Here is a 12,518-nt window from a genome sequence, read left to right as displayed (position 1 = left end):
CCAACATCCCACCCTCAACCCCACCCCCATCCTCGTTAACCACAGGCCTATCTCCGGCCTCCCTATTCTTGTCATGGTCCTCGAATAGGTTGTCGCCTTCCAGCTCCTTGCCTCAGCCCATCTGCCACTGAAACCCTCATCCATGCCTTTGTCACTTCTAGACTTCATTATTCCAATGCTTTCCTATCCAGCCTCCCACCCTCCACCCTCCGTAAAGTTCAACTCATCCAAAACTGCTGTCCATATTCTATCCCACACAAGGTCCCATTTGGCCATCACCCCTGTCCTCACTGATCTACACTGGATCCTGCTTAGCCAATGTCTCAAATTTAAAATAGTCATCTTGGTGTTTAAATCCATCCATAGTCTTTCCCATCCTTCTGTGTGACCTCCTGCAGCCCTATAAACCCTGCACCCCGTACCCCCCCCACACAAACTCTGACCATTCTCTTGTGCCCACGCTTCTCCTTTGGCCCACCATTGGCAGCCTTACAGCACTCTTAATTCCCTCTAAATCCCTCTCCTCCTTTAAGACCCTGTTTCAAACCAACTTCTTTGATTAAGCTTTTGGTTACCTTTCCCAATCCTCCCTTCTTCAGCTCAGAGTCCAATTTTGCTTGTAACTTTGAAGCACTGTGCGATATTTCTCTACATTGAAGGCTCTGTATAAATGCAAGCTGTTATTGTACATGCTTGCAAAATTAATTTTTATTTCACTTGTGCCATGAGGTAATGTTTAGCCAGGAGACAGGAAGGTGCAGTATTGATACAAGCTTTTCTACATTTGAGTTAATTAAAAAACTATAAGGTGGCACGTTATGGAAGTAGGAATATTCAGTAATAAATTAATTAATTACAAAAAATATACATGTGATAAGGTAGTACTTCCCTGAAAATACTGCCTTCGTGAAATATATAAACTGGATCTTTATTTATGCATGTGAGGTTAAAGGATGTATCAGTACTCTCACCTTCACCTCAAAAACGGTGTATGGCTATTACACCGGCTAAAATGCCTGTCACTAGATCCACTAATTCACTCAAGTTTCTGGTTTAAAAACCTAGAATCACACATTTGCTATTTGAAGCTGGAATTATAAGGAAACATCTTACTCACGTGCTCTGTTGTACCAGTTACAACATGCAATCCATCATAGGTTGATTTAATATACATGCCCTAGGGGAAAAAAAAGAAAAATTTTGGTCTATTAGAAAAAGGATAAAAACCAGCTTTATCACTCAAGTACGAGTACCCCGCTTACTTGACTCATTGATGTAATTCTGAAATCTTGTCTCCACATTCAGAATCTAATACTCATGTAATGTTCAGGGCTACATTCTGAGACATTAAACCCCAATGGCAAAATTCTCAAATAGGTATCTGTACCCATCGGGGAAGAGGAGAAATAATAGGACGAACCACTATAAACAAATTAGCTCTACTTGCATTAACTTTGAGAGTCTACGCTGCATCTTTCTGTAGCAGTGCGAAGACTTAGATACACTATAATATGCTTAGATATACAGTACTACAAAATATATTAATCATAACCCTACAATTCTGGAGCTGCAGCAATGTAACTTTTTCTCATTCTCACCAAGCACCATGACCTCATAGCAAGGTACCAACAATAAGCTACATCAGCACAGCCCAGTCATGCAGCAAAGCACAATGATATTAAGAATTCAGCCTTGCACTTCTCCTCCTGCTAAGTACCCAATATTATCTATGAAAGGTGCAGATTAATCAACAGGAAAATTTGAGCATCACCTTTTACCTTCTAGCTAGAATTGGCAGGGATCAGAATCAGCTCCTTCAAGTATAGAACTGCATGCAAGGGGCTGCATTTGGTGGATGGAAAGTGGGGGGTGCTTGTTGGGGTTAGCCCAGTCTTTGCATTGATATTCAGATTTTCAAAACTAAAAAAAATTACTTCCTGTAACACCACCACCTTCCCCTTGCCTCCCCACTCCATTAATTCATTGGATAGTTAGACTCAGCAAGTATACCTAATACAGCAGTGACTTCACAGACACATTTTTCAGTCAGGATCTCTGCTCAAACAAACGTCGGATCCAGTCATCTATCCTGTATATATTAGTCATTAGATGGCTACTGTAGACTAGTGATCCAAGAACAGTGTCACTGTATATTAGAGAATTGCACCCTACTAACTGGACTGGTTTGATACAGCAAAAATTCATCAGTATAAAAGTTCTGCTGCTTTTTTAAAAACAGCTACATTCAAAGTTCAGGGAATGTCTCCCAATTAGTTAATATTTCATATTTACACTAATTTAGCAGCCAAAGAAAAAACTCAGCTTTTGCTCCTTTGACGACAAGGATCTCGGATGTCCCTGCTGTGAAGGCACTGATTTCCTGAGTGTCCTACAACATTGTGATGACCTCAGCAAAAGTTTCTGCTGCTACAAGTGGAACAGGTAGACAAGAAAAAGACGTAAACTGTTCGCTCAACCAAGTATTAGACTAAACCTTGTTTGTTTTTCGCATCTTCATATTCTTTCCCCTTTGGAGAATAGTACGAAGTAGTGGAAAGATTTACAGGCTGACTAACAATCTGAATGCTCCTTCAGTGGCCATAACCATATTTATACTAGCAGATAGGGTGGTTAGTCCTATACAGCAGGAGGGTTTTATGGGCTCCCACAGCTCATACAATGAGGTTGGGCTGGTGGTGGGGGGGGGGGGGGTGCACCAACACCCAGACACACACATCTAACTGGGTGTCAGCCCAGAATTCAGAGCCGGAGCTTTGGTTTCCACTTTCCGGGACTATCTGGAGTGGGGCTCAAACCCTGCACCTTCTGACTCAGAGGCGGGAATGCTACCGCTAAGGCAAAAGCTCGCTCCCCAAAATTTCATGGTGAACGGAAAGGGAACTTGGGTTGCTTGAAAACTTGAAGGGGGAGGGGGGAAGCTGGCTCAAAGGTTTCGCAACTGCGAGGAACAGTTATTTAACGTGTGCATTCATAGGCTACATGCTCGAATTCAGAAGTACCCTTGCTGTGCTTGCACCTTGGTGCAGCTGCTCTGCATGTTCAGGCCTCTTGTTCTGCAGCATTTTGTAGAGTAGGCTAGTCATGTTACAGCTGCAGACTTGTACTGGCAATTTTTTGGATTATATTCCTGAATTTTTCTCAAATCCATAATGCCACAGTCAGCACAATCCTTACACCATGATACTTTTTTCATCTATCCAGTGGTCCTGAGTTGGCTGTGAATTCTGGCCTTCCATTCAATGCCTTATCGAGTATTAGTCCTTCCTCCTGTAGCGTGGGGGTCACTAAATGGGTCTGGCCTTTTACCACTGTTAACCAAGGAGAAATGCCTCAGATTTTCAGATTGATTCAAAATGTATCCTTCAAGGAAACTTGAAATTCCATCATTGTTCTACTTTGGCACAGTTCCACTTCCAGTTAATGGCTTCCCATGACACTCAATTGTAAGCTGCAATGTTATGTAATTCATTTATGGCCTTTTGCAGTTTACCCTCAAACCTTTATCTCAATTAACACTTCTCCCTTCCTCTTGCTGCCCACGAGTTGGGAGGATGAAGGTATGAACGACAATGAAGGCTGCAAGAGACAATATTCTGTTATTCAGGAGGTTTTCTCAATGAGGTAGAGCATGTACAGGCAAGAAAACATTGGAGATGCTGAGCACCTTAAGTGAATATGGAGTTTCAGCATTCCACAGACAGAAGGCCTACTGTACAAAACCCATTAGGTCATCATTTACTATAGCCCTTTAGACAACCAAGGAATTAACATGCTTCAGCAGAATGCACAAGAACCCTTCAATGCGCTATCCAAAAGTATAGAAGATTCCTTGGAATCCTGCCTTTATTACATTCAAATCCCATAAGTACAGAGCTGACTTCTGTACACTGATATTGAAATCAAGGTACATTTGGCCTGTAAAACTAAAGACAAGTGAATTTCTGAACAGATAGTATAGTCTGCAATATCAAAATGCTGATTATAGGAACAGGAATAAACCATTTAGCCCATGGAGCCTGCTGCGCCATTCAATGAGATCATCAGTAATCTGTACCACAACTCCATTTACCCGCCTTTGATCCATATCCCTTCATACCCTTACCTAATAAAAATCTATCGATCTCAGTCTTCATTGATCTAACATCCAAAGCATTTTGGGGGAAAAAGAATTCCAGATTTCCACTAGCTTTTGTATGAAAAATTGCTTCTGGATTTCACTACTGAATGGCCTAGCTCTAATTTTAAAACTGTGCCCCCTTGTTCTGGATTCCCCTACTAGAGGAAAAAGCTTCTATCTATTCTATAAAAGCCTTACATCATTTTAAACACCTCAATTAGATAATTTTCTACCTTCTAAACTCGAGAATATAAACCAAGTTTAAGTAACCTGTCCTCATAATCTAATGATTTAAACCCTGGAATCACTTTGGTCAATGTGTGCTGTTCACCCTTCAAGACCAATATATCCTTGAGGTTCAGTGCCCAAAACTGTACCCAGTACTCCAGATGGGGTCTGACCAAGGCTTTGTACAACTTCACTTCCTCCCCTTTGTATTCCAGCCCTCGAGATAAAGGACAACATTTTATTAGCCTTTTTCATTACTTTTTGTACCTGTGCACTGGCTTTTAGTGATTTGTATATCCGGACACCCAAATCCCTTTGCTCCTCCACAGCTCCTAATCTCTCGCCATTAACAAAATATTCTGATTTGTCTTTCTTGGGTCGAAAATGGATGACCTCACATTAAACTCCATATGCCACAGTTTTGCCCATTCACTTAACCTGTCTATGTTCCTTTGTAACTTTCTGCTCCCATCCACACAACTTACTGTGCCTCCTAACCTAGTGTCATCTGCAAACTTGGTCATATAACTCTATTCCTTCATCCAAGTCATTGATTTATATGTTGAAAAGCTGAGTAACCTAGGAACAGGAGTAGGCCATTCAGCCGCTCCAGCCTGTTCAGTCATTCAAATAGATCAAGGCTGCTTTGTATCTTAAATCCATCTACCTACCTTGGTTCCGTAACCCTTAATACCCTCGCCTAACAAAAATGTATATCTCAGTTTTGAAATTTTCAACTAACCTAGCCTAAACAGTTTTTTTTTTTGGGGGGGGGGGGGGGGGGGAAAGAGGAGAAAGGGAAAGAGAATTCCAGATTTTCACTACCCATTGTGTGAAGAAGTGCTTCCTGACATCACCTCTGTTCAGCTTATACCCCCTTGTTCTGGACTTCCCCACCAGAAGAAATAGTCTATCAATTCCTTTAATCATCCTAAACACCTCAATTAGATCACCCCGTAATCTTCTATATTAAAAGGAAATACAAGCCTAGTCTATGCAACCTAATCCTCACAATCTAATCTAATCCTTTAAGACCAGTATCATTCTGCTGAATCTGTGCTGTACCCCCCCCCACCCCAAAGCCAATATATCCTTCCTGAGATGCGGTGCCCAGAACCGAACACCATATTCTAAATGGGGTCTAATTAGAACTTTATGTAACTGTAACATGTCTTCCACCTCTTTGTATTCCAGGCCTCGACATAAAGGCCAACATTCCATTAGCTGTTCTAATTATTTTTGTACCTGTCCATTAGTTTTTAGTGATTTCTGTACTTGGACCCCTAATTCTTCTCTGCTCCTCCACAGTTCCTAGCATCTCACCATTTAGAAAATACTCTGGTCCATCTTTTAGATGGAAAGTGGATGACCTCACACTTTCCCACATTGAACTCCATCGGCCGTTTTGCCCACTCACTTAATCTAGCAATGTTCTTTTGCAACTTTATGCTCCAATCTACAATTTACTGTGCCACCTAACGGTGTCATCAGCAAACCTGGATATATGGATCTCTATTCCTTCATCTAAGTCGTTTATATAGTGCAGATATAGCACAGATTTTTGGGGAACACCACTTGTCACATCCCAGAGTACATTCCCTTTATCGCTACTCTTCATCTCCAACCTTTCAACCAATTGCTAACCTGTCACAAGGTTACCTCCAATTCCATGCTAATAATCTCTTGTGCAGAACCTTATCCTTCTGGAAGTCCAGAGACAACATCCATTGACACTCCTCTATCCATCTGGTCAGTGACCTCGAGAAAGTCAACTAGATTTAACAGACATGACCTACCCTTCACGAATCCTTGCCAACTCTCCCAAAGCTCACACTTATTCAAATGATCGGTCACTGTCCCTGATTGATTCCAATAACATCTCCACAATGGACGTTAAAACAGACAGGACTGTAGTTTCCTGGTTTATCTCTCCCTATTGTCTTATATAATGGAATGACATTTGCAATTATCCAAATCCAATGGCACAATTCCCAAATCTAAACAGCTTTGGAAAATTATGACCAATCCATCTGCAATTTCCCCATCTGTTTCTTTTAATACCTGAGGGTGTTTATTTTAATTCCCATGATTTTCTCTATTATCATTTCTTATTTTACTTATATTAAATCCAATAAGTTCCTCCCCTTGCCTTATTTTTAGGTTCCCTTGTACCACTGGTATATTGTTCTTTTGATCTACTGTGAAAACAAATACAAAAGAACTCAGTTAACACGTCTGCCATTTCCTTACCAGTCTCGCTATTATAATCGCACCAGCATCCGTCTTCAATGGGACCAATTCCCCCTTACCACTCTCTTACACCACTTTTGTGTAAGCCTTTCCTTTTACAGTCTCTTACCTCGTTTGTTGACATGGTTGCTTAACTCCACAAGGGGAGGTTTTGCCTTTTAGGGGTATTGTACCAAATACTTCTTAGAATACTTCCCACTATTTGTCTGTAGGTTCATCCATTAATAGTTCAGCCCAGTTTACTGCAGTCAATTTATTTCTCATCCCTTTGAAGTTTGCCTTACTTAAATTTAAAGTCTTGGTTTGCGACTCTTACTTCTCCCTCAAACCTAACATCAAATTCAAGCATATTATGGTCACTATTTGCAATATGTTCCCTTACAGTCAAACTGTTAACTAATTCTGGTTCATTACTGGTCACTAAATCTAGTACAGCCTGTTCCCTTGTTGATTCTAAATCACATTGTTCCAGAATACTGTCCCAAATACATTCTAGAAATTAATTGCCTTTACTACTTGAACTAGTCTACATAAAAATTAAAATCCTCCATTATAACCACACTTTTCCTGCTACATGCTTCCCTGATCTTCATTTTTATACATCCCCCACTACGTCACTCCTGTCAGGAGCTCTGCAGACAACTCCCACCAGAGTCCAGCAATCTTTACTGTTCCTTAATTCTACCCATATTGTTTCCATTGCCTGTTCACCCTTACTGAAGTCCTTTTTATCCCCTATTGTTGTAATTGTGCCTTTTATCAATATTACTGCTCCTCCTTTCCCAACTTTCTTGTCCTTTCTGAAGAACATATAGCCTGGAATCTTTAGTTCCCAATCATGTCCAGCTTGCAGCCAGGTCTCCAATGGCTACTACATCGCACCCTTTAACCTGAATTTGTGCTTTAACTTATTTGTTTTATTTCATTACATGCATTTGTTTTATTTCATTACATGCATTTGAATACAGAACTCTTATTTGGGTACCTGACCCCACCCTGCCCATATGCCCTCATGGTGTATTTCCTACACTTTTTGTCGCTGATGTTCTGTATGTAGCTATGGAAGCAATTTAATCAGCCGGATTTAGCTGTGAAAATAAAGGTGAGGCTAACAGCGCCCACCATTATTTATGCGCAAATTGGCGAGTGCACAAGTGCAGTTAAATGCAAAAATCCGGAAGTTGCTGCCAGAAATGCGCTGCCCCTCCGTAAGCTGCGTGGAAACGGCATCACACCGTTTGGCTCTCCATTCAAACGTATTGAACGGTGTGAAGTTCCTGTACTGACATTGTAGATATGGACTAAACTCGCCACAAAAAGTTAGAGCTTGTCCATTCTAGTCTATTTATCAATTATTGACGTGGCAAGTCTTAACTACTGCCAAACAACCTCTCTAACACTGAAAATTAACTTTTACAAGTGTGGAGTCTCATTCCTTCAGCTTTTAATTATTGGAAATTTTTTTTAAATGTAAAATAAATTTTAAAATTGTCTTGGTCTCTTATCTCTCGCAATCCAATCTTTCTTTCCATCTCTTTCACTTTCTGTACTTGATTTGACATTGAATTCACTATTCTAACTTAAACTTCCTAGTTCAGACTCTGCGCTGCTCATTAACGATTCTTCAATTTGATTGGTTAAGGAGATTCACAGTTGCTTACCCTGTTCACACAGGTCCCAGATGCTCTGTAGAGGGCACTGTGCTTTTTGAATGTTTGGCTGACAGTAACTTGCTGCGCAAAACCTCACAGAAAGTCTATGGGCAAAGCAAGTCTAATGAACGGCAGACACTGTTCGTTCGCCACTCAGCAGAATCCAGCCCAATTTATTTTTATTACTCTCACTTTATTTTTTAAACAGGGATTTTACTATTACTTCCAGTAACCTTTTCTGTTCCTGGAGTATTTATATCGGCCCAGAATTTGTCGTCAAAATAAGGCCATCAGCGCTCACCGTTATTTACGTGCAAATCACACAGCAACACCAGGTGAGGGCAGATGCAAAATTAAATGCGAAAATCTGGAAGCTGCTGTCCGAGATGCGCTGCTCCACCTTTAGCTTTGTGAAAAGAGTCTCGCTGCCTGACTCACCATTCAGTGCATTGAATGGTGTGAAGTTCCTGTACTTGCATAGTAGATACAGACTAAACTCGCCACAAAAAGTTAGGGCTTGTCCATTTCAGTCTAAGTACCCTTTTTAACGGCGTGCTAAGTGTTAATTACTGCCAAACAACCTCTCTGGCACTGTAAATGAAGTATTACAAACAGAGTCTCATCCCTTCAGGTTTTAATTGTTGGAGATTTTTTTAAAAATGTAAATACATTTTTAAAACTTTTTCTTTGTCTCTTTTTTCTCAATCCAATTTTTTCTTTCTGTATTTGATTTCACATTGAATTCACTATTAAACTTACACTTCCTGGTTCAGACATTGCCCTGTTCATTTAACAATCCTTCAATCTGATTGGTTAAGGAGATTCACAGTTGCTTGTCCTGTTCACTCAGATCCCAGGTGCCCTGGAGAGGACGCTGTGCCATTTCCCTCACAGTGCAAAATATCCTGGAAATCAAATGGGCAAAGGCAAGTCTAACTAACAGCGGGTTCTGTTTGTTGACCAGCTACAGCAAATTCTGGGCCATTATCTTTATCTCTTTTTGTACTCTTAGTCCAAAATCTTTTAAAAAAATCTTTAGGTTGTCATTTGTTTCACCTGTCATCTCTCCCTCCTCCCCCCCTCCCCCCCACTTTATTGGTTTCAAGATTGGAAAATTGCACATGTCACTCTGCTGTTTAAGAAAGGAGAGGGAAAACAGGGAATTATAGACCAGTTAGCCCAACATCTGTTGTGGGGAAAATGCTGGAGTCTATAATTAAGGATAGGGTGACTGAACACCGAGAATTTTCAGTTAATCGGAGAGAGCCAGCATGGATTTGTGAAAGGTAGGTCGTGCCTGACAAGCCTGATTGATTTTTTGAAGAGGTGACTAAAGTAGTGGTCAGGGGAATGTCAATGGATGATATTTATATGGACTTCCAGAAGGCATTTGATAAGGTCCCACATAAGAGACTGGTAGCTAAGATAGAAGCCCATGGAATCGAGGGAAAAGTACGGACTTGGTTAGGAAGTTGGCTGAGCGAGTAGGGATAATGGGTAGGTACTCACATTGGCAGGATGTGACTAGTGGAGTCCCGCAGGGATGTATCTTGGGGCCTCAATTATTCACAATATTTATTAACGACTTAGATGAAGGCATAGAAAGTCTCATATCTAAGTTTGCCGATGACACAAAGATTAGTGGCATTGTAAGCAGTGTAGATGAAAACATAAAATTACAAAGTGATATTGATAGATTAGGTGAATGGGCAAAACTGTGGCAAATGGAATTCAATGTAGACAAATGTGAGGTCATCCACTTTGGATCAAAAAAGGAATGAACAGGGTACTTTCTAAATGGTAAAAAGTTAAAAACAGAGGATGTCCAAAAGGACTTAGGGGTTCAGGTACATAGATCATTGAAGTGTCATGAACAGGTGCAGAAAATAATCAAGAAGGCTAATGGAATGCTGGCCTTTATATCTAGAGGACTAGAGTACAAGGGGCAGAAGTGATGCTGCAGCTATACAAAACCCTGGTTAGACCGCACCTGGAGTACTGTGAGCAGTTCTGGGCACCGCACCTTTGGAAGGACATATTAGCCCTGGAGGGAGTGCAGCGTAGGTTTACTAGAATGATACCCGGACTTCAAGGGTTAAGTTACGAGGACCGATGACACAAATTGGGGTTGTATTCTCTCGAGTTTAGAAGGTTAAAAGGGTGATCTGATCGAAGTTTAAAAGATATTAAGGGGAACAGATAGGGTGGATAGAGAGAGACTATTTCCACTGGTTGGGGATTCTAGGAGTAGGACGCACAGTCTAAAAATTAGAGCCACTCCTTTCAGGAGAGATTAGAAAACATTTCTACACACAAAGGGTTGTAGAAGTTTGGAACTCTCTTCCGCAAACGGCAATTGATGCTAGCTCAATTGCTAAATTTAAATCTGAGACACATAGCTTTTTGGCAACCAAGGGTATTAAGGGATATGGGCCAAAGGCAGGTATGTGGAGTTAGATCACAGATCAGCCATGATCTTATCAAATGGCGGAGCAGGCACGAGGGACTGAATGGTCTATGCCTGTTCCTATGTTCAAGTCCTTTCCATGGCTCTATTTATCTTTTTGGCTAGGACCTTGGTCCCAGCCCAGTCAGGTACACCCCCGTCCCAGCAGTACACCGCTTTCCTGTCCCAATATTGATGCGAGCGCCCCATGAAATGGACTCCCTCCATCCTACATCAGTCATTCAGCCACGCATTTAATTTCCTGATGTGTTTATCATGGCTCAGGTAGTAACCTGGAAATTACCACCCTCGAGGTCTTTATTTTAATTTAGCACTTAGCTTCTGATACTCCCTTAGCACGAATTTCTTCCTGTTCTCTCTTATGATGTTGGTTTTGAAGAATCATAACTAGTTCTTCCCCCTCCCTTTCCAACTGATTCGAGATATTGCTTATCCTGGTACCTGGTAGGCAACACACCTTTCTGGGCACTCAATCGCATGCAGAGAATACCCTTCAACCCCCTAATTATCAAACCCCCCATAACTATCAACTTTCTACTCATCCCTTTGGACTGCCTCCTGCTCCATGGTGCCTTGGTTAGCATTCTGGCCACGTCCCATCAAAATAGAGTTATACTGAATTCATTGGTACATTGTAGTCAATATTCATCGCTCAGTGAGCCCCAACTTAACATTTAAAAGCTGCTCCTCAAATACAAAACAAAAATATTCCAAGAATTCTTTCCTGGTGTCATAACTGGCAAGCCCAGACAGGTTTCTTCATAATAAACATGTATTACTAGATTAAATATTAAGCTACCTTATTTCAGATTTATGGCACTCACAATGTCCATGGTTACAGCGCACAAGATCAATGTTATGTCCAAGAATCCTTCCTGTCATTTTAAATTTGGGAGCCACATATCCCTGCCAAGCAGTATTAGCTTTTTGTTCAGCAACAGATTTTGTCTACTTGCACTCAAGGCAAAGGAGAACTAATGGTGAAGTAACATCACTGCTGCTAATATTAAGCATGTTAGCTAAACTTTCAGCTACAATTTGATCTTTCATTAACCCCCAATCGTGGGCGCAAACACTTTCCAACATGGAAGTGATCTACAGCGCAAAATTTTTGAAACATACCAGCAGAGCTTGAATTTGATGTTCAACATGGCACTTTTTGCCAATGACTCTCTTCCTTTTCCTGATCAAAATATAAACTCTCATCCAACGGATGAAAGCATTCAATGTGTCCCATCTTGCCAAATTTAATGAGCACACAATTTATTTTAGACAAAATAAATTAACAAGCTTAAGAAATTTTCTTAAAGATGAGATCTTTAAATAAACTATCCCCTTTAGTTATTTGCAGCAGGCTTCTGGTTTTGTGTGAGAAAGCTCTAATTTTACATAAACCTTTGGTGAGGATTTTTTTAAAAATCTCTTGGGATACAGGTGTCACTGGCATGGCCAGCATTTATTACCCATCCCAAATTGCTCTTAAGGTGGTGGTGGGTCTTGAACCACTGCAGTCCATATGGTGAAGGTGCTCCCTACCTAACAGCCACAATGCTGTTAGGTAGGGAGTCTTGGGATTTTGACCAACAACAATGAAGGAACAGTAATATTTGTCCAAGTCCAGATGGTGCGAGACTTGGAGGGGAAGTTGATGGGGAGGTTCGGTGATGGTAATGCCACTGAATATCAATGGGAGGTGAAAATGATATCTCTTGTTGGAAATGGTCATTGGCTGACATTTGTGTGGCACAAATGTAACTTACCACTTACCTGCATGTTGTCCAGG

General features: G+C 40.9%; 1 protein-coding gene across 1 annotated transcript in view; it reads right to left on the bottom strand.

Moving 5' to 3' along the window:
* Window positions 1-12,518, bottom strand: part of LOC137324827 (connector enhancer of kinase suppressor of ras 3-like) — a 319,399-nt gene that overhangs the window by 193,150 nt on the left and 113,731 nt on the right. The window contains exon 7 of the mRNA XM_067989554.1: window positions 1,118-1,177. Coding sequence (XP_067845655.1) covers window positions 1,118-1,177 — 60 coding nt within the window. The remainder of the gene's footprint in view (window positions 1-1,117; window positions 1,178-12,518) is intronic.

This window comes from Heptranchias perlo, chromosome 8 (assembly GCF_035084215.1).
Source record: "Heptranchias perlo isolate sHepPer1 chromosome 8, sHepPer1.hap1, whole genome shotgun sequence".
Classification (NCBI taxonomy): Eukaryota; Metazoa; Chordata; class Chondrichthyes; order Hexanchiformes; family Hexanchidae; genus Heptranchias; species Heptranchias perlo.
This window is presented reverse-complemented; position numbering and strand designations above follow the sequence as displayed.